This window comes from Gekko japonicus, unplaced genomic scaffold, assembly GCF_001447785.1.
Source record: "Gekko japonicus isolate JY-2015 unplaced genomic scaffold, Gekko_japonicus_V1.1 scaffold2324, whole genome shotgun sequence".
Taxonomy (NCBI): domain Eukaryota; kingdom Metazoa; phylum Chordata; class Lepidosauria; order Squamata; family Gekkonidae; genus Gekko; species Gekko japonicus.
In genome coordinates, this window is record NW_015164728.1 from 52,390 (window position 1) to 76,421 (window position 24,032).

General features: G+C 39.9%; 1 protein-coding gene across 8 annotated transcripts in view; it reads right to left on the reverse strand.

The window, feature by feature from the left end:
* Positions 1 to 343: 343 nt before the first annotated feature.
* The window catches only part of CSDE1 (cold shock domain containing E1, RNA binding), a 35,261-nt gene continuing 11,572 nt past the window's right edge, over positions 344 to 24,032 (reverse strand). For all 8 annotated transcript variants that reach the window (XM_015409606.1, XM_015409605.1, XM_015409603.1 and 5 more), the window contains 14 exons: positions 23,544 to 23,625; positions 23,108 to 23,236; positions 22,834 to 22,959; positions 22,365 to 22,577; positions 18,954 to 19,094; positions 18,708 to 18,866; positions 16,435 to 16,542; positions 15,881 to 16,056; positions 13,963 to 14,075; positions 11,045 to 11,164; positions 10,716 to 10,894; positions 8,643 to 8,806; positions 5,180 to 5,312; positions 344 to 1,806 (listed from right to left, as the gene is read on the reverse strand). In XM_015409606.1, the coding sequence (XP_015265092.1) occupies positions 1,759 to 1,806; positions 5,180 to 5,312; positions 8,643 to 8,806; positions 10,716 to 10,894; positions 11,045 to 11,164; positions 13,963 to 14,075; positions 15,881 to 16,056; positions 16,435 to 16,542; positions 18,708 to 18,866; positions 18,954 to 19,094; positions 22,365 to 22,577; positions 22,834 to 22,959; positions 23,108 to 23,236; positions 23,544 to 23,625 (1,891 nt within the window). In that variant the 3' untranslated portion in view covers positions 344 to 1,758. The remainder of the gene's footprint in view (positions 1,807 to 5,179; positions 5,313 to 8,642; positions 8,807 to 10,715; positions 10,895 to 11,044; positions 11,165 to 13,962; positions 14,076 to 15,880; positions 16,057 to 16,434; positions 16,543 to 18,707; positions 18,867 to 18,953; positions 19,095 to 22,364; positions 22,578 to 22,833; positions 22,960 to 23,107; positions 23,237 to 23,543; positions 23,626 to 24,032) is intronic.

Below are 24,032 nucleotides of genomic sequence, written 5' to 3' on the forward strand. Positions count from 1 at the left end.
ACTCCCTATGCAACTTTGATGGTTTCTGGAGAACAAAATTTCACGGGGCTCAGTGGGCATCAGTGGCAAGCCTTAATAAAAACAAGTGCACTAAGTCTTCCAAACTGCACAGTTGTGATTGTAGTCCAAGTCTTTAAGGATAGTCCAAGTCTTTAAGGATAGTCAAATTAGCAGCTCATGAATCTGATCAGACCCTTGCCATCTTACCAGTTCCCAACGACCCAACCAAATGTTACATGAAAGTTTGGTATAAAAGCATTCGGTTTCATTTTTCAGAAAAATGAATAAGTCTAATTGCATCTCTTTAAATATTACCTCGTTCTTTCCAGGGAGCACCAGTGCTATCCTACTTCTTGGGCTGAGGAGGGAAGATACATTTATTTTGAGGGTGATTATCTTGGCAGCATGGTGAATTCTGGCCCTTAGATCAGTGTCTGGGGAACAGGTTGGTTTCTGAGAATACTGATATTGGCTAGCCCCATAAAGATTATGAGTTTCTTAATAAAGAGTTACAAGATCAAAGCAATTTTTCAAAATCAGTAAAACTTTATTCTATTTCCATTCTTTGCCATTAACAGAAAAATTGGAGAAAGCAATGTTTGTTTTACAAAGATAATGCATCTCCCAGAGAAGAAAAACCCTAAATTGAGAATAGAGGTAACATGGGGGGAAAAACACAGTACTGTCCTCTATTCAAAGAAAATAACTCCTGATCTTTTGGGTTAAAGTAATACTTAGACCAATCATTCAGTTTGCTTGCTTGATAAAGTGTGGCTGGGGGGAGGGGAGGGGAGGGGGGAAGAGAAAGGGCCTGGAGGGAGAAAAAAAAAAAAGCACACAGACATCAACTATTTCACCTTGATGAAAGTCTCAATACAGCTATGGAAAGCCTAAGTATTCTTTTACAGTACACTGGGTGCTGGCTGCAAAAAAAAAGTATTCACTTCAGGCACAACTTTTTAAATTTTTTAATCAGTAAAATAAACTGGGTTCAGAAGCTGCAGTGTTCTAAGCAGCAGCAAATTTGTGCATTGTTTTAAATATTAAGTTACCACACTGATGGCACACCTCATCCTTATGAAATTCTGCACTACACATGCTAATTGCAGATAACAAAAACTATGTCTACTCTGGAAGATACTTTCAGTGAGATCTAGAAGAACTTTGCTTGCTATATGGACTCAAGTTTAAGTGAGACATAAAAAACATTTTAACATTTGGCCATCAACTTAAGGAACTTGTTTGAGTGCTCATACAGGATTTTATATAAAGAGTTACTATATTCATCCTCATATGGTCCTCAAAACTGGAGAAGAATGAACAGGAAATTATCCTCCCCTATCTTGGAGAGGGTAAAGCAACTGAGACCTAAGGCATAAGACCTTGGCAGAAGTAAATTAAGGAAAAAACATAATATTTCTTTTCAGTGCAGAATTTCATAAGGTCTACCAGAGTAGAACTTTCTATAATGTTTACTTAAAGAGGCAAAGTAGAGTTGCAGTTACCAGTTGCGTTAAATGCACCATTCAAAAAGCTTCTAAAATGTGATACTATAAGGCGCCACCTTAGGTTCTCCAGGATGCAACTGTGCATATTTTAAAACTGTTTCATAAATTTATTTTTAAACATAACATGAGGAAGGTGTTAAAACTGGTGTAATAGCCCCTTCCTATTTGGAAGGGATGAATACAGGGATATTCAATACCCTTCACCAGACCCCACCACTTGCTCATATGAAGTTATTTGCTTTGTGACCAGTTAGTCGATAACACCAGCTTGACGAATCTTTCTCTCTGCAACAAATCCCTGTAAATTGGAAACAATTTTTGTAAGTGTAAATTGGAACCAACAATCACAAATGAGACATGAAAGTTGAGATATGGATGCACAACTACAATATTCTCTTGCTACTGAATACATTTTATGAGAAACCCAAAAGCTTTTGCCAATTTGATTGTTTTGAACTCATGCACTCCACTGTATTGCTGAATGCTGCCACATGCAACCCCAATTCTGTTCCAAGTATACCCTCCCCCTATTTTATAAAATCCCTTTACCATTTTTAGCAAATGTCTGGCAAATTTTCCCTTCAAACCTCCTAAAGCACACTATTTACTCCCATCATACTGATCGTATCATCCAACTCCATGTGGTCCAACAGTGCATCCTCCACCTCTCATTTCATTGAAACTGCCCTCAATAAAAACCACATATTTTACTGCCAAATCTGAAGTCTCATCTCCGTGTCTTCCACCTTGAGCTCCCTACTGGTCTTGAGACAGGCAACTGACTATCATCTCTTGCTCATCATCTCTCCAATCCAGCAGGACCCACTATGCAGATTGCAAAAAGCCACATTCACTATTACCATCAGTCAAAAAAAGTAATGTTTATTTCTATCCCTGGCATAAGGCCTGCACCTCAGGAAGGCTTGTGGCTTATCTATTCCTACAGCACTAATTGTTTCAAGGTGGAAACGAACTGCCAACCACAAGCCCCATCAGGCAAGGAACTTGCCCGCTTTCCTGAAATGGCTTAATCCTGACTTATATTTTTGTCCTTGATTCTCATATCGATGCCTATGACTTTACTCTTTGCTCTGTCAGCTGCCTCAAGTTCCCCCCCCCGACACAATTCTGCCTAATCCCTTTAACTGACCCTTATGTGTGAAGCTCCCTGCTTTGAACCCATACTATATCTTTTAAAACCCATATCTGACTTAACTTCTTAATCCCTATTTCTGTCCATAACCTGGTTTGTTTACATTCATCTCCTCCTATTTTTGTCTCACCTTTTTTTCTTTTGACTTTGCTATTATTGTATTAAATGATATTTTAACCTTTTTGATTCCTAAAAAAGGGGGGGGGGTGTCTTCCACTAAAGCATACAGATCCACTGATGTGACAGGTGATTCACTCTGCATGTAGAGAGAGCTCTGGACAAAGTGTGCCAACTCATGCACTAGAAGAGTGGCAATGAACATGATGCTGGAAAGTTTTAGAAACCACAGCTCCTTGTCTGGCAAACAGTAAGAAGCAGTAGGAACAATGGGGATGGATTTGTTCCTCTACTGAGGCCCCGGTCACACGGGCCGGATATCGCGGGGGGGAGGCATGGCTAATTGCCCCGGCGCAGTTTGATCCGCAATTACGCGATCAGACGCGCTGGTGGCACACTACCGATCCTTCCCTCGGCGCTGGCGGGTAAACGAGGGACCGGAGGGGAATGCCGCGCGTCAGCACGATCACACCACGGGTGTCTGGAGGCAGCCCGTGGCAAACGTTTACTAGTACCTTGGAGGTACTAGTTTTTTAACTCGCATTGTCGGCAGTAAGCCACGGGTGCGCTCCACTTCCCAGATGTTGGGGTGTGATCGCGCCCAGATAATCCGCCCACCATCCGTGCCTCTCCTGCGGCAACTTTGCCGTGTGACTGGGGCCTGACCCATGTTTCTGGCTCAGAATAGTACTCCATATGAGCTTTTGCTTCTTCCCCTATGCTTCAGACCGGAGTTGCTTAGAAGTTCAGCTTTTTTCCCCCCCAGGAGAGAGAAACTTAAAAAAACTCACATTAGCTATGGTTGTTATGAGTTTGTGAGAACAGGGAAGTATATAGCTAGTAGTTACTTTTAAATGGTCTGCTGGATTGGAGATATAACACCTTCTGTTGGAGAAGTGTGAATTCCTCACCTACAGGAAGCATTGTGAAGGGGGGGGGCACACGTGCATTCCTAAAGCAAGTTACACTCTAAGCTCATTGATTTCAATGGATTTAGAAGGGGCATTTAGTGCTATTTACAATTGTACTGGCAGGTGATCATTTATCTGAGCCTTTATCTAGCAGTTCAAAAGGAGGGGGGGGGTTTAAAAAGCTACTCTCTTGCCTCCTCGTGAACAGTTACAATACAAAGATGTGCAAGAGTGAATTATTTTCTTCTGTAGTCTATATTATAGAGAGTATGTGTGCATGCCAGCCAGGGGTGTACAAAAAAAAATTGGTATTTTTCAGGTTTGGGCATACTGAACCCCAAAAATATCAGTATTTCCCATATTTCCAAATCCCAATACCGGTATGGTATTTGGATTAAGGAAAAATTCAGGATTGCCGAACATTTTTGGCTCCATTATAGTCAATGGTCCCCCATAGGCTATAATGAAGAATCGAGCTGGGGGTATACGGGGGGGCGGGGCGGGGGGGGGCTGTTTTTTGAGGTAGAGGCATCAAATTCGCAGCATAGCAGTTGGTGCCTCTCCTAAAAAAACCCCCAAATTTGAAAAATCCCAAACTCGGCTTGGCCATATCAGATAGCCGGATAAATACCCCAACTGATATTCGGCTGAAAAAATACTGATAAGGTATTTTGGGGGTATTTTTTCAGCTCAGTTTATAGCAAGCGCACCCCCCTAGTGCCAGCCAAGTCACAGCTGACTTATGGCAACCCCAGAGGGTTTTCAAGGCAAGAGATGTTCAGAGGTGGTTTGCCATTGCTTGCTTACGTGTCACAACCCTGGTAATCCTTGGAGGTTTCCAATCAGAATACTAGCCAGGGCTGACTCTGCTTAGCTTTCGAGATCTGAGGAGATCAAGCTAGTCTGTGCTATCCAGGTCAGGGGATATTAACAGGGATAACTATGTAATTAAAAGCTTTCATAGTGCTAATGTTTCTTACAAGGTGGTCATTTTAAATTCAGTGTCATCCGCTTTTATGTATAACCTTTTTAAAGGGGGTCATCTTGCATTCAGGATTGTCTCTTGAATAAATATGGTATACATTTTAAATTCCAACTCCCTGACTCATAGCAAAGCTTGTAAAAATCCTGTACAGCAGATAATGGTGCTGTGCAAACAACCAAGCCTTTCACATTGCTTTCAGTTTATCATTTGGCCTATTTCATCTTTTAGAATCTATGCATTTACATCTAGTTTACAGAGACACTCTAAGAAACTACCCTCATCTTCAAGAAGGCAAGTGCCTCTGAAGAAATACAAATTTCTACAGTATTTTGGGATCTTTCTCTCAGATCCTGTTTCTGGGGGTCAGCTGGCTAACATCCAACTAGATTTCTCAGCAAGCAGCACGCTTCTGATTAAGTGTGCCACATAAGCTAAACTTGCGACGTTTTATAAAAATGTCACTCAAATGACATGTCACAAACTGGGCTCAGCTCTCGTAACATACCTTTGAATTATCCGGTCCCCTTGGCTGACGAAGAACAGTTAGACGAGGAGCACTGGCATCATCCAAATTAATGCTCTTTAAACGATTAACAAGTCTATCAGGACGTGGAGCTGCTACAGCCTTGGCGCCTTCACTGTTAAATAAAACTAATCAGATTATTGGGAGAACCAGTAAACACATATAACTCAACATTTAAACACAACTTCCTATGAAAGAATTCATGGTGGCATTTTAACACCATCCAACACAACCCACACGAGTAAATTTGAGTTTTAAGTTGCTACAGCAAAGGATATATTTAAATCCTATAAGAGTACTAACAAGTCAAACAAGCACAGAATGGATTCTGTGCAGATTACAAGGTTGCTATGCAGATGAGAAAGTGGTCTTATAACTCTTAATATCTAAATGGTTGATTTCAAAGCACTGTTCATTCCCCATCCCTGAGTTTAGTGACGCTTCCTAATACATACATCAGATTTCAATTTTAATGCATTTCTGTCAGTAACTGTGCTAGTTTCACAAGAAGAAATGTAACAAGTGACTGCAACTGAAATTAAAGTGCTGAAAGCAAAGTTTAAATTATAATTCCAAAGAGCAAAAAATACTTAACAATTCTCAATTTCTTTTCAAAATATAGTAAATAATCTTCATTAAGAAAGAGTATTCAGACAATTTGTTATGTAAAAATGGTGCAGGAGAATCGATCTGTGGGTAGGGGTAATCCCCCGGTATAAAAGAGGTGCTGACTTTGAAATCTGAAAAGAGTTCCGCATCTTCCCATAACACACAACAGGATGTGCATATGGAGTTCCAAGTATTCCAAGGAACACACAGAGGTTAGCAGTAGGCACTGCACAATGAGGCGTAAACTAGCCAGCAAGGAAAACTGTGGTACACTGAACAAAATGCAAGCAATTTTTCTGTGATACTTGTGTATTACATTACTTGAAATTGTTATACAAGAATCTCTGGGTTAGGAAATAACTTTTTTAGAAAGAGTTAAATGGGTGGGCCTGCAACCAGGCCCTTTTAAGAATATTGGGGAAGGAGGCCCAGTTTAAAAAGCGAGCAGTAAAAAATAGCCATTTGGGATATGACAGCAATATGCTACCTAAACCTAAGGACTACAGACTTAAGTCTAGGGAATTAGAGAAAGCTTGTACTAGTGTTGGACAGAAGAAGTTAAAGTGTGCATGAAGCAGCATCATGTTAACCTCTGAATCAATGCGCTTACTCAGATTACAACAGTTTAGAATACCCAAACCAGTATTGAGATTAAGTAATTCATAAACATTTTAGCCAATAATGAAAGAAAAGATATGTATTGAAAAAACCAAGAGCAAACACGTCTCCATTTCTTATGCAGAAAATGGTAGTAGTGGGAAATAAAAGGATGCAAGATGATATATATGTACTGTATAATGTGGTGAAAAGCTTCCCCCACTTTTAAAAAAAGAGAGAACAGTACAGCTAAATAATATAATGCAACATATTTTGTGCTGAAAATGACTGAACTAGTATGGTGTACTTGATAATCTGCACACTGAAATATGCTCTATTAGGATCAATGGAACTTCTTCAGAGTAAGTGTGCTTCGGGCACTTAAAATTTAGCCACAAAAAATATAAAGGGGAAATTGCAAAAATGTTTAAAAGATTTGGGAGCAAAGTCTGCAGAAAACGGGATGGAACAGGAATCCTGTTATTGGGTATGACACAATCCATACAAATGGTGCAATTTAAAGCGTCTAAAATGCACTGTTGATTATCAGATTATGGATTGGATTGAAGGATCCTTCACACCTGTGGAAATATTTCTACTTGCTAAATGTGAATGTACCCATCTCCCTGTGCCTTACTACACTGAATACCACTAGCTCTTTAACGGAATATACAAAATCCTGTAACTTAGGTGCAGGAAGTTTTTCCACCTGGAAGCATTCCCACTTGCAAAAACAATCTTTGAATCTGAGCCACTATTTGCCAAGACTGATGCTAGTCTGACTGCAGAACTAATTTACGAACAACATCCAAGCTACTTCCTTAAGGAGACTATTGTCTTCAGCAATTCAAGACACTGGACCTACTCTTCATCTTTTACCGCAACATCTGGAGAACAGCACAGAAACAACTGCTGTGCTACCTTTGTACCACAGCAGTATGCACCAGTGTCAGTTTCAGGTATGGCACACAAACAGGTACTACAGTACTAAAGGTGATCTATATTAGTAATTTGAAGAATTAAAGTGCTCTTATGTCCTAAATATGCAATACTTAACTGAAATAGAACAAGCAACAGTATAACCAAAGACAAAAGTGTCAGGGATGGCCAAGACTGCCATCCTCATCTTATGCCACTCTTGGGCACATGAAATATCTTGTCTTTGCATAGCCATGTTTGCAAAGCCCTCTGCCTACATGAACACAGCACAACACACTAATTACAAGTCTTCCCCAGGAACATTTTCACTGAAAACACACAGAATTTGGAAGGATAGATGTAGCTGCTATATACAGACATCCAAATTTACATAGAAATCAAGTCATTTCATGTAGCATGACCATTTTACTACTCCTGAATAAACATACATTCAACATTAATCTCACAGTGACTAAAGCTTCAACACATGCAAATAATCTTAAATGTGCATGAAGTAGGTGGAGTTTGTTTTTGAGTAAGCATACTAGGACATAAATCAGATCTGGATCAACCCTTCTCTCATGACAGAAAATTCCCTGCATTAGAAGTCATCTGTATACCAATCAAGAGTATGCAAATAGGTATTGCCAAATGGTGAGATGCCCAGTACTTCTGGATCAACACTATTTAATGTTGTGAAAAGTACTCTCAAAATCTCCCAGTTCTGATATTTCACTCCCAATAGATATCAAAACATTTGGAATTGGGTAGGAGGGCCTTTAAACTTTGAAGCACCACTGTTTGAATGGATGAAAGGAAAGTTTAAAGGACCCATGTGCCACAGACCAGCTGGGATGTACTACTTCTCCCCCTCTCTGCTCCTGCTGCCTGCAAGCTCTTTAAAAAAACCTCTGCTATTAACATTTCTCTCTACCCACAACTTTCCAGTTCATTATCATTACTCCCCATATTTAGTGAAAGCAATCATGCCCTTCCCAACACAGAATAAAAACAATTTTTGAAGTGCATACCCCTACTACCAACACCCTACACACTACCCTTATCAATGAGGGCCACAACCAAAGAACAGCATACAAAAAAAAAAAGCTCTGTGAAAATAGTCAAAGAATAGCTTAGCCAAACTAGTTGTGACAGATTTTCAAGACTGTTGAGACTTTCCCGATCATGGGTTCTGAGACCTTGTGTCCAATTCCAGTTTAGGCTGCACAGAGTCAGACTGCAAGTTGTTTCTGCAATAGATTTGTCTACTTTTCATTCCCCCCATGGGGAAAAAACAATGAAAGTAATAACAATTTCTCACCTAACACGCCACACATTACAGGCACTGCATTTTCCTGTGCGTTGATTGAGGATGACTGAAAACTCAACTTCATCACCAGCCTGCAGTTCCACACCATCCTGAACTTCTTTCACATGAAAAAAGAGCTTTTTGCTGTCACCTACTTCATAGTTTATGAAACCAAACTGGAAGAACAATGGAAATGCTTTTATTGCTTCTAATGCCACATTTCAAATAAATATTTCTTGCAACTTTCTTCATTATTCAACTTTTACATCCATACACGGTAATGGGGAATACCCTAGTATGAATTGTCTTGATCTTTCAGTAACACATCCTTAAACTTAAGGATCTCTAGTTCCTTCATTGCTGCCCTTTTCAAGTCTCAGTCTCCTGATTTTTTGGTTGCAGCCTTTTGGTTGATGACTGAGCCAAGGAACAGAAAATCTTTAACAATTTCTTCAATGTCAACTTTAAAATTGTGTAATTCCTCAGTAGTTACAAGTAGTACCAATGCTACGTAATATTATATTCAATTTGTAGCACTTCCAGTTACACATTATCAGGTACCAGATGTTGGGAGAAAAGCTGTTGTCAGCCAGAGTTGACAGTGCTAAGCTAGACAGAAAATGTGTGACTATATCAGCTTCATATCTACACTGAAGGCAGCCTTAAGGCAGAAACAGTGAGGTCCGTAACCACAAGGACATATCTAACACTATACAAAGAGAAAGATCAAAAGAGATGAGTGGAAGGAAAAAGAAAGGCAGGGAACTCTCAAGATTTTTCCCATAATTACAAAGCAAACAATATGAAGATTTTCCTTTCCCAAGAGGCACTGTGTTAGAGACTTTACAAAGATTAGAGTACAGTGACATTAACTGCAACAACACTGGCAAGGACAGAATTACTTGCAGTCTAGGTAAGTTACCTGCTCACAATTATTTTGCATCTCTCCATGACCTTTCATGGCGTTCATCAGAAAATACAAATTAGGGGTGCTGGACAAAGTAAAATCGCTTTGCATAATTCATTATGCTTGCTCCTTACATATCTTAGGCTTGTAACACATCAGAACTGGCTCCATTATACCTGCACCCACAATGTTATCTTGCCAACATCTGAGAAACTTTGCACACAATACCTGCTCTCTTCTCATCTGGGAATCTGAATGAGCATGCATGTAGTTCTAAGACAGTGGACTTGGTGAATGGACTATAGGATTCTCTAATAATGCTTTCCAGAATTAAATGGAAAGCCTTCATTCTACAGTCATACATATACTCCGACATGCAGATTATCTGGTCATTAAAAGAGACTGGTGGCAGTAAAAATCCTAAAGGGAAGCCTCCATCAATATTTGCTCTCTTTACTTTTTTATTCTGCATTCAGGAACGCTGCCCTAGAGTTCCCCCAAGAGCACTGAGATCGGGGAACTTCCATCGCCTGGAGGTTCCAGGCCCCCGGGAAGTGAAATTGACCCAGACCAGAACTAGGGCGTTTTCGGTGGCGGCTCCCACCTGGTGGAACGAGCTCCCGGAAGAGACTCGGGCCCTGCGGGACCTAGTGCAGTTCCGCAGGGCCTGTAAGACGGAGCTCTTCCACCAGGCCTTTGAGGGGGAGCCGCCGCCGTCACTGTTCCATCAATGATATCCTAACTACCTACCCCATGTTGGGGTAGTTGCCGCCCAATAGATCTGGAAAACACTCTTCCTGGAGCTCCTGCTACGAAGAACTTGGCCGCCAGTGTGGGACGTCGTCCATCGTGGATTTTATGTAAATAATTTTAGCACCAAATTCTATATCAGATATATTGTTTATTATGCTGCTGTTGTATTGATATTTTAACCTTTGTAAGCCGCCCCGAGCTGAATTACTGGATGGGGCGGGATATAAATCTCAATAATAAATAAATAATAAATAAATAAATAATCTCACATTGAAAAAAATGCTTTCCTGCACAACTCTGAACCTTGCCTTTTGAAAATGCTGTATTCTCTTTAACTTTGAGTTCTTTCAGATATAAAGTTTGAATTACACCAGCAGAGCATTAACGCAGTAAATATGACATATCTTAAGAAGTCAACTACTGACCTGATCTTTCACACATTCCACTGTGGCTCTGCGGAAAGGTGTGATGTTACAAGCCATTGTTTGTCCATTCTGACCAAGGACACAAAGCTGGAACTTTACAGTCTCTCCTTTTTGCAGACAATCACTTTTGTTTGCCATACCAACAATTCCAAAAGGATAGACCTCACCTTTCATTTCCCCTAGAGAAGGGAAAGATGTGTTGTCATTTAAGAGTTCAGAATTAACAGCTTTTGTACACATTTTGTACTTTCTGGCAGTAAAGCAGGATATAAATGCAAGGCTTATTTCAGCAAAAAAGTTTAGTTAGGAAACAACTAAACATCACTCACCATCTTCCATGACTTCAATCATTCCCTGGTATTCAGTCTGAGTGGGATCTACACTCCTGAGAGGGCGAGTTACTTTACCCGTGTAAACAGTCGGATCAGCTTCATCCGTGATGCCATTCACTATGAAATCAGTTAACACACATTGCAAACTTTCATAAGGAAATTTGTGTATAGAAGTCATAATTACTCTAACAGGTTGAATCCCACAGAAGCAGACAGATCAAGCAAATGGATCTACCCCCCGACCACATATTTCTAACATCCATTCAAATGTTGCTAAAAGTGTCCCATTTACTGTGAAGTAATAACATAATTCCTTCAACATGTTAAGAACTTGTGGTTAAAGTTTTGATAAATTAATTATTCACTCTGGAAACCCATGCATTCCAACTGATTCCCAATTGCAAAGCTACCTCAGATTCCCTGGAATGAAATGTCTTGCTAAATTATGGAGAGCTATCTGATCCTAGAATCTGTATACATTTATCCCAGAGTCACTCAAGTTAAAAGGAAATTAATGCCTACAAATGTGAAATTTCTCCCTATTAATAGAAAACAGACCTATGTGCTGTAAAGGAACTGGCTATCTGCCCACATAACATTTATATTTTGCCAGGCAACCACTGTGCTGGATGCAAAATTTGTACAGGATTCAAAGATTATCATTCCATGATAATTCCAGGGAAGGATTGTGAGGATCAGGCTGCTGCATATTGGATTTCACATATATAGAGCCTATACAAACATATCAAGCTTATAGGTTGCCTGAGGTAGGACATGCAAGCCTGATGAGCAGACATAGTTCTGCTGCCCTGCTACACATAGGTCCTACCAGCCAGAAGTCTACCTGACTAATACTACAGAATATTGCTCTAAACAATGTGAAAGTCCACTGACATGGTGAAGAGTCTATTCTCCAAAAACTATACTACAAGCTAAAGGTAACACTAATGTTTTTTTAAAAAAATCTCTTTTACAGAGTGACTATCACTTTATGCCTAGATAAACATATTTTTAGCTTTTTTGCACTCATTTAGATATCACCAAATATTGAGAATTTAAGAGTTAAGAAGAGTTCAAGTAAAACATATGTTTTGATGAAAGAGCTACTTGCAACCTGGGTCATATTTATTCCTTCTTTCTTAGGTCTATATATCAGCAATAAACAGTATGCTGGTCTATAGGTAACTAGGAACTTTCAAAAGATTGAGATCTCACAAAGCACAGGAGCTGAAAGCAGACCTTTTCCTACATTCCCTTTCTTTTGACCCATGAAAACCTAATGCTAGGAGTTGGGAAAATTATGTAGACAAAAAACAAATGTATGCAGGACTGGGTGAGGAGGCAAATCCAGGTGAAATTACTCCCTCCCTAATTTGCCCCATCATTGTCCTATCAAAGGAAGTAGAAGGGATGATTTTGTTCATCTACCCTTCCTCACTGCAGTCTATAACAATGCATGGCTTTTTTGTAAACATGGGTCCATGAAACATCAGTTTATGCATCAAAAGATGCTGTGGAAGGAGGGCAGACCATATCTACAAACACCTTCCACTCATATTTCATAGCATACAACTCATTTTTGCTTGTATTTTGTGTGTGTGTATATGGGTGTATGCTGGAAGTCATGGTTGACTTCTGGTGACCCCTAGTGGGGCTTAGACATTTCAGAGGGGTGGCTTACTATTGTCTGTCTCTAGGTCCCAGCCCTGATATTCCTTGGAGGTCTCCCTTCCAAGTACTTGCCAGGGTCAGCCCTGCTTAGCTTCCAAGATTAGGCTTGCCTGGGCTATCCAGGTAAGGGCCCAACTCATATTTTATCTCCAGCTTCGATACTGAAGTTGTCCCAACAGTAACCACGTTTTCCTTGTTTTGTACCTTGAATGTAATCTCACGGCACTCAATTCCAAAAAGGCACAAAAATAAGTAAATAGCCAGTATGAATAGCCAGTATGAATGCAGCCAGAAAGCTGTATATTCCATTAAACAGCTGCTTCAATTTAAGAGTGCTCAGACTGTCCAAGGACATTCTACTGAAGTTTGTCAGAGGCCTTATTCCTGAATAATGGGTAAAATTTCCGAACTGAATTGTTGCAATGTCTTGTAAAATCTATTCAGTGCACCTGTCAATATTTTAACAGAATCCTAAACTGAATCCTCTGACCATAAGATGCCATGATTTAGTGATATAACAGGTGTGAAGTCAGATATTGCTGACCCATTAACATGCCTGGTATTTGAGGTATTAGGTTGTGTCAGCGATAACCAAAACTGCTGCTGTCTTCACAACAGAACTTCCAAGTCTAGCACCATCATACACAATAACATCAGATTGGAGAATTCTGTCAGGATAACAGGAACAGTGGGGGAGGAGTCTTACAGTTGTTTGTTGATGCCTGGGGTCCCTTTAAAATTTAAATGGCCTTCATTTTCTAGGGAAGATCTAGCCTCCAAGTCAGGGGGCCAGGTTTACCCCTACAGAAGAGTGGCCCTTTAAAATTTAAAGGGACTTAGGCCCTAATGCAGGGGCCTTTCCTTTCTCTCATGCCCCCTTTCAATTCTGTATGGGGTTGGGGAAAATGCATGATAGTTTTTTTATTAAGCAATGAGTATTAGTTTGATATTTCTGGAATGAATGTCAAGAACAACAATACTTCAGATATTTAATGAGAGAGAAGCATGCCCTTCAACATGGAATTAAAATAAGTGCACACTTGTAGATTCTAAACAGTGATTTAAAAAGTTGCCTCATTGAGTTATACCACCACCTGTGACCTCAGTAGGTGGCCCTAGGCAAGTCAGAATTGCCCAGCCTCCCAACAGCCTATTCCACAGGTTTGTAAGCCGCCTTGAGCCCACTTGCGGGGAGAGTGGGGTATAAATATAAATAAATAAATAAAAAGAAAGTTTAACCTTACCTGTATGTGTCTTGTTCACTTTCTCTGCACTGACTTTGTTTCCTTTGCCTTTTGATAAACTGTATTCAACCATATCTCCAAGTTCCAGGCTATCGATATCACCACAGAATTCACTGCACAGATAACAAAAATCTTCATGAATGTGACAAAGAATGATTCCCTTCAGCAACAAAGAGAAACCATTAAGACATTTACATAGAAGAATAATCTTGACAATCCCTTTGCAAGGCTTCACATTAGAACAGAGTGCAGAAGCCCACTGTAAGCAACCAACTTTATTTCATGATTTATTAAACCAGTTTAATTATCATATGAAGCAGCCCCACATTCACAGTGCCCTACAAATGCATTTTCTGCAAGAAGTCTTTTCCTATGTTAGATGTTTGAAGAATAGCTAGAAGTGCCATATTTAATTCACCAATTCAATTCACCAGAGGTCCTCATCCAGAAGATGCATTATGTATTTGTCACTATTAAGGTGTACACTGGAGCAATACTGTTGCATACAACATTGCTATTCCAACCACAAAGTGTTTTTACTTGAGTATCTTTGTCTCGGAGACCCTGTCAGCTTGTCATGTTGCGAATGTACCCAATGGTGACTTCCACTATTAACATTAGAAGTCTACACAATATCATTGTACCTAATTCTGAACTGGGTCATTGAATGTGGATAAAAAAGTCTACACAACTGACCACGGACAGAGGGGATTTCTTTCTACCTACTGGAGGAAAACCCCAGCTTTATAGAAAGAAATCTGATATATTAAAAAACTAGGGTTAAACCCCCCCGAAATAATAGAAGCAGCAGCTGTAGCTTTAGGAGATAAATGCCCATTGAGATCTTGCAGGTCTTCATTCGAGATTCAGTATTCTAGACCACAATACTGCCAAGGTTTACAGGCCTAGGTTTCTGTCAGTCAGAATGGGGGATGGGTGGGACGATGACTGAAAAAGGGAATTAGGTGAAAAGGGCTATGAAGGGGCTATAGCAGAAAAGGGCTATGAAGGGGAAAGACAACTGAAGTCTGAGTGGGTAGGTAAAGGAAAGGTTGTTGGTGGATTAGGAGAGAGAGAGGGAAGCAGGGAAAGGAGAAACCTGTTGGACTGTTGATGGGAGGAAAAGAGAAAATAGCCTGGGAAGAAAAACAGATAGGGAAAACAAGATGTGCCCCACCAATTCTTTGTGGGTCCCCTGACAGTTCTTACTTATAATTCTAAATAAGTGTTTTATAAGAAAAAGCTCTGAAGTTCTCTCTTGTTAAGGCTTTGTGGCAGCCTTATATCACCGAAGTCATATCAGACCTAGATTTATTCTACCTTCTACCCAACCCAATCAATCTGTCCCACAGCAGAAAGTGCAAGAAGCATTGCATGCAGATATAGACGCCGGGACACTAACCCAACACTAATATTAGAAACGGGACCCCTCTAAAATGTACACAGAGAAAAATCATTAGATTAGAACCAAGCAAGAGCTTTTCTTGCATCAGGCTGTGATGATGGGCAACTGGAGGATATCCCACTCCCACAAATACCATGGGAACTCAATGAGGATTCTATAACAGAGAGAAATAAGCTAACAAGGATAGGAAGGCTCTTCTCTTCTCAGGATACTACCCAATCCATCCTGCGGAATTTTGCATCTTCCCAGATACTCCACACAACTTGGGGGGGGGGGGGATGCCATACAGTTTTGAGTCCACACTTTAACCAGAGTACTGAGGCTCTATATGATGACTGCTTCTCATCACATGTGGAACAGCTCACCCACTTCTATCTTCTTCCATTGTAAAGAAAGATCTTCAAAACACTGGGATTCCAGTAACCAGCAATATTAAGTATGTAGAGGCTGTTTCAACTGACCTCTTTATTGCTGGTGCAATGTACAGAGCAGCTATTAAATGCAGTCACTTGCCTGTAATGGAAGAAGATCTCCTTATCGTGATTGGCTGTTTCAATAAATCCAAAGTTATCCTTTAGAGTTGCCACATATCCCAAAAGCCTTTTTGAACTGTAGTTCCTACCAAGCATTCTGACAGAGGTGGCTGTCTGTAACCCAGTTCTCTTCACTTCACAGACAGTAAACTCAACCTGCATGGAAGAATATGTTACAGAGACTGAACCAGGGAACCTTTTAGCAGGGTTAGAGATTACATGCAGCTTTGGAAATAGTTTAACTATATTCTTTACTCACTTAAGTTACCAGAACTTTTGGCAATACTAAACCTCTTCTGAATGCCCCATCTTATTTGTCATCCTACTCCCAATGTCTCCAAACCTTCTTATACCATTAATAAGTTCTACCTATCCATTATGTTGAAACACTTAAAAGGCAATAAGGTAAAGCCAAAGTAAATAGTCATTAATTTAGTAAAGATCTCATTTTTCTACTAAGCAGTCCAATGCTTACTATGAGTGCACTTCTAAAATAAGCTACAATATGCCAGATACTATGAACAGTTATATTGCCTTATCTCCTATCTGTGGAGAAGTAGATCCTTCCACATCCTTGGCCTGATAGGGAATGGTCAACTTCACACCACAGTCATCATAAGCGATTATTCCCTCTTCAGCTTCCTAAAAGAAACACAAGAAGTGACATTAATCAACATCCAACTGATCTTGGCTTGGTGGATAATACAACTATGGCACAGTAGTTGGAGCTGCAAATATGGTTTATTCATTAGCAAGAAAATCAATCTAGCTTTGTCAGTTTCTGGATTCCAGTTGTTTACATACCACGTATCATATACTGTAAGAGCCCCTGCAACAGCTGTACAATCACTATTGGTGCTTTAAACCAACATATTGTACTTTTTCAGCTTTTGATAATACAGGAAGTGTAAGGATGAATCAGCTCCTCATAACTCATGACCCATTTCTCAGTATAATTACCTAACACCCTAGAAATAGTGACACTACTAGCATTGCAACTTCTCATTAATGCTAATTAAAAGAAGATTCCAAGCGAGCAGTTTTCTGCTATATGCATTTCCTTATTTCTAGCGTCTAACAGAAGCATCTTTTTTAAAAAACACTGAAATGAAGTGTTCATTTCCCCATTAATTTTTTATAGAGAAACGTGCCCTACAAGTGTTCAGTTTTATTAGCCAGAAGTCTACAATGTAGTAAACAGACAACCCAAACCCTGTAACCCAACCATGAAAAATCCAAGGGTAGGAGACTCTTGACCAGTCTTCATTTGGTGCTTTGGGGCAACTTCTAAACAAGGGTTCCCCAGTGAGGACTTTGATGGCTCATTTAATGTAAAACTGTACAGATTAAGCACCAATACTTGACACATCGCATAAGACATCTACTTTTATGAATTCAGGTGCTCCTGTCTGAAGGGAATGTTAACTAAGGATGCTTCTAGGCCAACCCCAGGAAATATAATGAGCATTCATAAGCAGACTCCTTTCAGTCTGATGCATGCATGTTGTCCGGCACTATTTGTACCTCACCTTTCTACCAAAGTATTTCCAAGGAGCATGGCCTTGTCGTCTGCAGTAATAGAGGAACAGTACAAAGGGATCCCTTACGCGCTCAGGCTCTGCACTTGTTCCCAGACTAAAATAGACACTCTGGAGCATATCTTTTTAAATTGCTCTTTCCATACGGCGAGCCGAAAGGAAATCATTGGCCCGCTGCTGGAAAGGTTCCCAGGTAGATCAAACAAAATTAAAGTAGAATACCTGTTGTCGGATAGGAATCATCATACATCAAGACAGGTGACTAGGTTCTGCGCCCAGGTATATAACGAACGCAAAAAGCGAGGCAAATAGACCATATCTCTACTTTTATCAAAAATTGTTTTAAACTGACTTTTTAAATGGCTTAAAAGGTTTGAACAGTAGTTTTCCTTTTTCCTTTATATTTTATATAATTTATAAGCTTTTATGTTACTAAGGTTTTTACTGGCTCATAACCAGCTAGGATAGTATCAGGAATTTTTCTATTTGTCTTTTAAATTGTTATGTACTGGTCAAAGACTGTAATAATAAACTGACGGACTTCTGAAGGTTCAACCAGAGTGAACATTCTTTAAAAGCCACTATGGACAACGTCACCTAAGCCTCATTTACTGCTGATGGTTCCAATCATGTTGATATGAGGGACATCTGTACATTTTAGGGCTCTAAATTTAAATCAGTGCATGATCAGGCACCCAGTTGCCAAAGTATCGAAGAGAGACACCATGGTACAGTGGTTAAGAGCAGTGGACTCTAATCTGGAGAACTGGGTTTGATTCCTCCACTTCTCCACATAAAGACAGCTGGGTAACCTTGGGTCAGTCCCAGTTCTCTCAGAACTCTCTCAGCCCCACCTACGTCACAAGGTGCCTGTTATATGAATTAGCTATCAAGCGCCCCAATTTTTTCTTGCTCAATGCTATTGTCAATATTTTCATGCTTAAGATGCAACAGACTACCTAGGAAATGCCCCTTTGGGAAATCTAACTGTTCCAACTCAGCATTCTGTGCCTACAAGATTCAAATCAAAATGTATCATATGTTGAACCTCTTCCTCAGATAAGCAACAGATTTATTTAAACACTGATCTGCTGCCTTCCCACCCCAAGAGTCCCCCAAGGCAGCAAATAAGGTATTAAAACATCAACGGTATTTAAAGTATTTAGCAATAAAATCATCCAGACAAAACCAGATAGGGTTGGTTGCCTGATGCTTCAAGAAAATTACTATTTACCCTGAGGAGAGAAAAAGCTCCAATCCAATTATTACCTTCTCTTTGCCTTTGTTTGGACTAGTGGATTTGGCAGAAGTGGCTTCCTTCTCTATAGTGCCCACAAAACAATGATCTGACTGGGTATGAAATGAAACAGTACCCTTTGGAAGTTTTTTAATTCTGATAGCATGATTTCTTTGAGCAGACAACATGTCCTGGAAAAGAAAGGCCAAGAAAATGTTAAGTAATGTAACATAAAAATGGTGCCCAAACAGGAAAAAAAAATCAAGGTTTTTGCTTACAGGAACCACTGTGAACTCTACTTCATCTGAAATGTGGAGCTGATTGCCATCTAGAATTTCACTGAAGTGAAAGAACATGCGGGCATCTCTGTCAACACATTTGATGAAACCAAAGCCATCTCTCATTGCTGCAATCACACCCTGTAGACATAAAACATGGGTTATTGCAGCTAGTGAAAAATTCTTAGAAAACCTTTGCATATACACAGAGTAATTACTGCTGGCTGCCAAGAAAGTCTTTCCATTCAGAAGTCAATTGTGTAGATTCTCAGAACTTATTCCTAAAAAATCCAAGGAACTAAGAGGTGTAAGCCAGAGTTGTTCCACCGGGTCTTTGGGTGAGGTGGCGGATGTTAAACCATCTCAACCTCCCCTGCCTTTGGTACCTGTTCAAGTGCCTCCTAGACACTATTTATGGGGCACTATATCTTAGGTACCTCCCACCATCTGATCAAAAACTGTTATAAATCAGGCTATTTACCATTGTTTGTTAAAATGTCACAGGAGACATTGGATTACATATGTTTAATGTCATCTTGTTTTAATCACTTAATTGTTTAACTGTTTTTATTATGTTGTGAGCTGCCCTGAGCCCATTCGTGGGGTAGGGCGGGATACAAGTGAAATAAATAAATAATGCAGTCATCTCCCTATACAGTGAATCAATGCATCAACAGAACAACAATATTCAGATTAGGTCAGGATTGCTACCCCCTTCTCCAACTGCAGGAAAAAGCAACTGGCTTTTCTAATCTTGAAGGGTCAGAATCCTTAATAATGACAGGGAAACCAAGCTCCTTGAAAAAGTAGCAGCGAGGAGAACTAGCACAACCAGAACCAGACCAGGGCATAGCAAACTCCTCTGAATAAATTACAGGGTTAGATTAGCTCATGCAAATAAGCCTACAAAAAAATCACAGACCCATATTCTTTTGAACAAGTCCAATGGACTATAAACGACAGTGGTAGCCATTGTTACCACAAAGTAAAAAAAAAAACCCTACCATAAGCCTGGACCCAATATGCTCAATGAAAATGCTTGGGCTTCATTGAGGAATAGGGTTGCCAGGTTGACTTACCTGGCCAGCGGGGGTCTCCTGACAACCTTCTGGGAGACCAGAAATGATGTTGGGCATTTTGGGCCTACTTCCTGTTGGGGACGACACTCTGATTTTTGGGCAAAACTCCACAGTAAATCCAGCTTCAAACCACAGAGTCTTGCCCAAAAACTGGAGCATTGCCCGAACCGGAAGAAGGCCCGAAACTGGAAGTTGGTCCGAAACCAGAAGAAGGCCCAAAAAGGTCAGTTGGGTGCAGGATTTCTTTGCGCCAGCCAGTGGCGGGCAAGAACCTGGGAAAGTGTGGCTTCCCCTGCTCCCACTGGGGGGCTGGCAACCCTATTCAGGCATCACAACAAGCAGTAATTAAACTCTGACTGGATACATATATTTCACACTGCTGTACTGGTGCAGATTCCTCACTCCCAAGCATGGAGATTAATTGAACACTTCCTAGCTTGATCAAGGCCCAGTTCATAATGAATCAAATGCCTTAATGAACTGGAGTTTGCTTATACAACAGATGCTAGGATTCTAAACTGGAAATACGTGGAGGTTTAGAATCCTGGTCTATGGAGAGTAAACAAACTCCAGTTCACCAATATAATAGCATTTTTGGCATGGCAGTGAACTGGAACTTAATCAGACTGAAGTGTTCTATCCAAGGCTATGCAAAAAGTGAAGAGTGCACATTACAGAAGGAATAAACTGTGCTTATGCCCAGTCAGAGTTTAATTGTGGCTTGCTGCAATGTTGACTGCAACCCTAGTCAGACTTAAGAAGGTACCTTCTTGCTATAAACTACTACTCTCAAAAGTTTTCTTTATGTACCAGCATATACCATCTTAACCCAAATCTTCAGAGAATAGACCAGTATAATAACTACATAATACAAGGACTTGTGTTTTTCAAACAACTGCTTATGTCTAATGTGGCTTTGAACTTGTTCTCAGATACCCTTCCCCCTCTACTTGAACTGTTTTTGAAATACAGGAAAGGTTCAAACAGTTTGATGTTTATTTAGTTTAGATAAAACATTAGCCCACTCTATGCTGTAGGCTTAAGGCAACTTACAAAATAAATAAAATATATTAAATCATTTGTGGTAAATTTCTGAGAATTTCTCACCAGAAGAGATATTGCCCATGTAGGGCCAGGGTTCCTGAATTTTTACTACATATCTTGTTATATTGCAGCTTTTACACTGATTAGAAGAGTTCCAGAATTAGCTCCCTCTTACACAAATTTCAGGGTTACCCAGATGAGTGGTTGTTAGGGGTACGCACACAAAAAGATCAGTATTTTTCAGGTTCGGGTATATTAAACCCAAAAAATGTTGGTCATATCAGTAGCCAATGTAATTGCTGTAATAGTAAAGGTAAAGGTTCCCTTGCTCGAAAGCCAGTCGAGTCCGACTCTAGGGTTGCGGTGCTCATCTCCGTTTCAAAGCAGAAGAGCCAGCGCTGTCCAAAGACATTTCCGTGGTCATGTGGCTGGCATGACTAAACACCAAGGCACATGGAACGCTGTTACCTTCCCACCAAAGTGGTACCTATTTATCTACTTGCAATTTCTTGCTTTCGAACTGCTAGGTTGGCAGGAGCTGGAACTAGAGACAGGAGCTCACTCCGTCATGCGGCACTCGGGTCTCGAACTGCTGAACTACCGACCTTCCACAGCTATAATACAGCTGTTCAAAAGGATGCCCCCAGTGAGAATCCAAGAGCTTCTTGTGCTCAGTCAACATACTTCCTTATGTCCTGACTTCAGTTTTAAAGATACAAGGATACTATTTGGATTTTGGGGAGATGTAAAGTATGTACCAGAATGGATATCCACAGATCTTTACAAATCAGATGCGTCATGCGTTCCTCCTCTGCCACAAGATCAGCACTAGAATTCTTCACAGTGATGAAATCTCCATATATGGAGAAAGGACATGAGAACCATATTTCCTCTGTTACTTTAAGAATGCTACAAATTCCCAGAATGCTCCTACTAGAAATCATCAGATCAGAAGCTGCCTTTAAGACACACAGTAATATGGTACTTGAGATGTTCATCATGTAGTTGCATTATACAAACACTACAGCTAATTCCTTCAAGAATTAACTCACTACATCTTCTGCTGAAGATGCATCATTCCTTCATGGGAGTATGATTCTTCTCAAAGCCAAGGCAACTGCAGTGTGCTGAACATCCAAAATAATTCCCACTGCCTCATCATTACAGGAATCTGACACCCTAGGCTTAGCTGCAATCCAAGCAATGCAAAAACCATGTGACTATTTAATACCACACATAGAAGTCATATTCCACTCCCATCTCTCTCCAGAGAACACTTAATGCTTACCATTTCTCTAGCCTCATTAGTAAGCTGGAAAGTATTGGGAAGAACTTCAATATTAGTGGCTCGTTCCAACTTGTCACGACGATCAGTTGAAATGTTGAATCTAACATGGTCACCTTCTAACAGTGTCACCTTTGATTTTGTATCTTTATCTCCAAAGGGAAGTTCTTTAGGAATCACAAAGTCAACTTTTATACGCCCAGGCAGTGGGTCATTCTGATCGCAGGATTAAAAAAAAAAAAGAGTTGAAATTAAGAGTAGGAAGAGCACCAAAGAAATGCACTGCTGCAGCGGACTATCCCCACAATGGAAAAGGGTGCAGAGCAAATGGCAGCAGAGCTTAGGATTCAAGCCATTATTCTTTACCATATGAATTGTTTCTCCAAACTCTTCCCTTTACCCAGTACTATTTTTCACAATGCTTACAATCAAGCCATGCTAGGTGTAGCTGCACAATGAGCTGCACAATTACCTGATTTTTGTTGGGTACTTTTGGAATTACTTTGGTTACTGTGCCCTCAAAGTGTTCAATGCTGATATCTTCAAAAATAACAGTTCCTTGAGGCAAAAGTCTTACTTCAGTTGCAACTTCTTTACCCTATATAAAAAAGGTCAAACAGTCAGCTATATGGAAGCAGGGTGTCATGGACAAAAAAACTAGTAAACCATTTAAGGCTTCTTCCAAAAGCCACTAACTTTGAATTTAGAATTTTTAGGAATTTATATTTTAAGGAATTTGGCCTTACATTTCTGTCTCTGATTGTGAACTCCACATCATCACCAGGCTGTAAGGCTTCTAGGTCACCTTTAAATTCACTATAGTGAAAGAAAATCTCCTTTACAACATCACCCCTTTCAATGAATCCAAAGGCTTCCTAAGAGGAGGACACAAATATTTAGCAAGACAATATCTTGACACAGCCCACTTAACATATCCTAGCTAGAACAAATAGTTTTAGGAGGCTAGCATTCAAAGAGGAAAAAACCTCAATATTTAAAGTTCAACATTTTAAATCATTCTTAATATTTCAGGACTAGTAGGCAGAACATTGACATCCATAACACGTGTACACATACTCGTCAGTAGATTTTGTGCTCCTTTCCTTCTAAACCAATAAAAGGGTAATCACTAGGGGACCCTGTTACTACAGACTTGAGTGAAAGTTGCGAAGTGTTAGTTACCTTCATGGCACAAACTACTCCTTGACAGCGAGCTTGTTTCTTTTTCAAAAGCATAATGTTACGAGCACTTACAGCACCAGTACTAAAAGGAAAAAAAGACAAACTGACTTTACAAGAAAAATTTCTCTCAATACGTTTGCTACAGACAACATTTCTTGAAGGGTACATGTTTAATATATACAAATTTCCTACTGTTAAGTGGTATGTTATTTCATAACAGAAATGTCAGCTTATATACTTGAAAAGACACCATGACAGTGTTAAATGATTAAAAAAACCCTCCCAAATAAAGAGCTAAACTGAGATCACAATAATCAGTTTTGAAGACGCATAGAAATGAGCGATGAACTTTAACAGCAGTTCCAAACCACAGCACCTTTAGCAAGAGTACTATGATTGCGGACAGTGAATGCTGAATAGCAAGTTCCACCTTAAAGTAGCAACACTGGTTTCTGGAAAAGTTTTAGTACTTAAGACAACATGAAATCA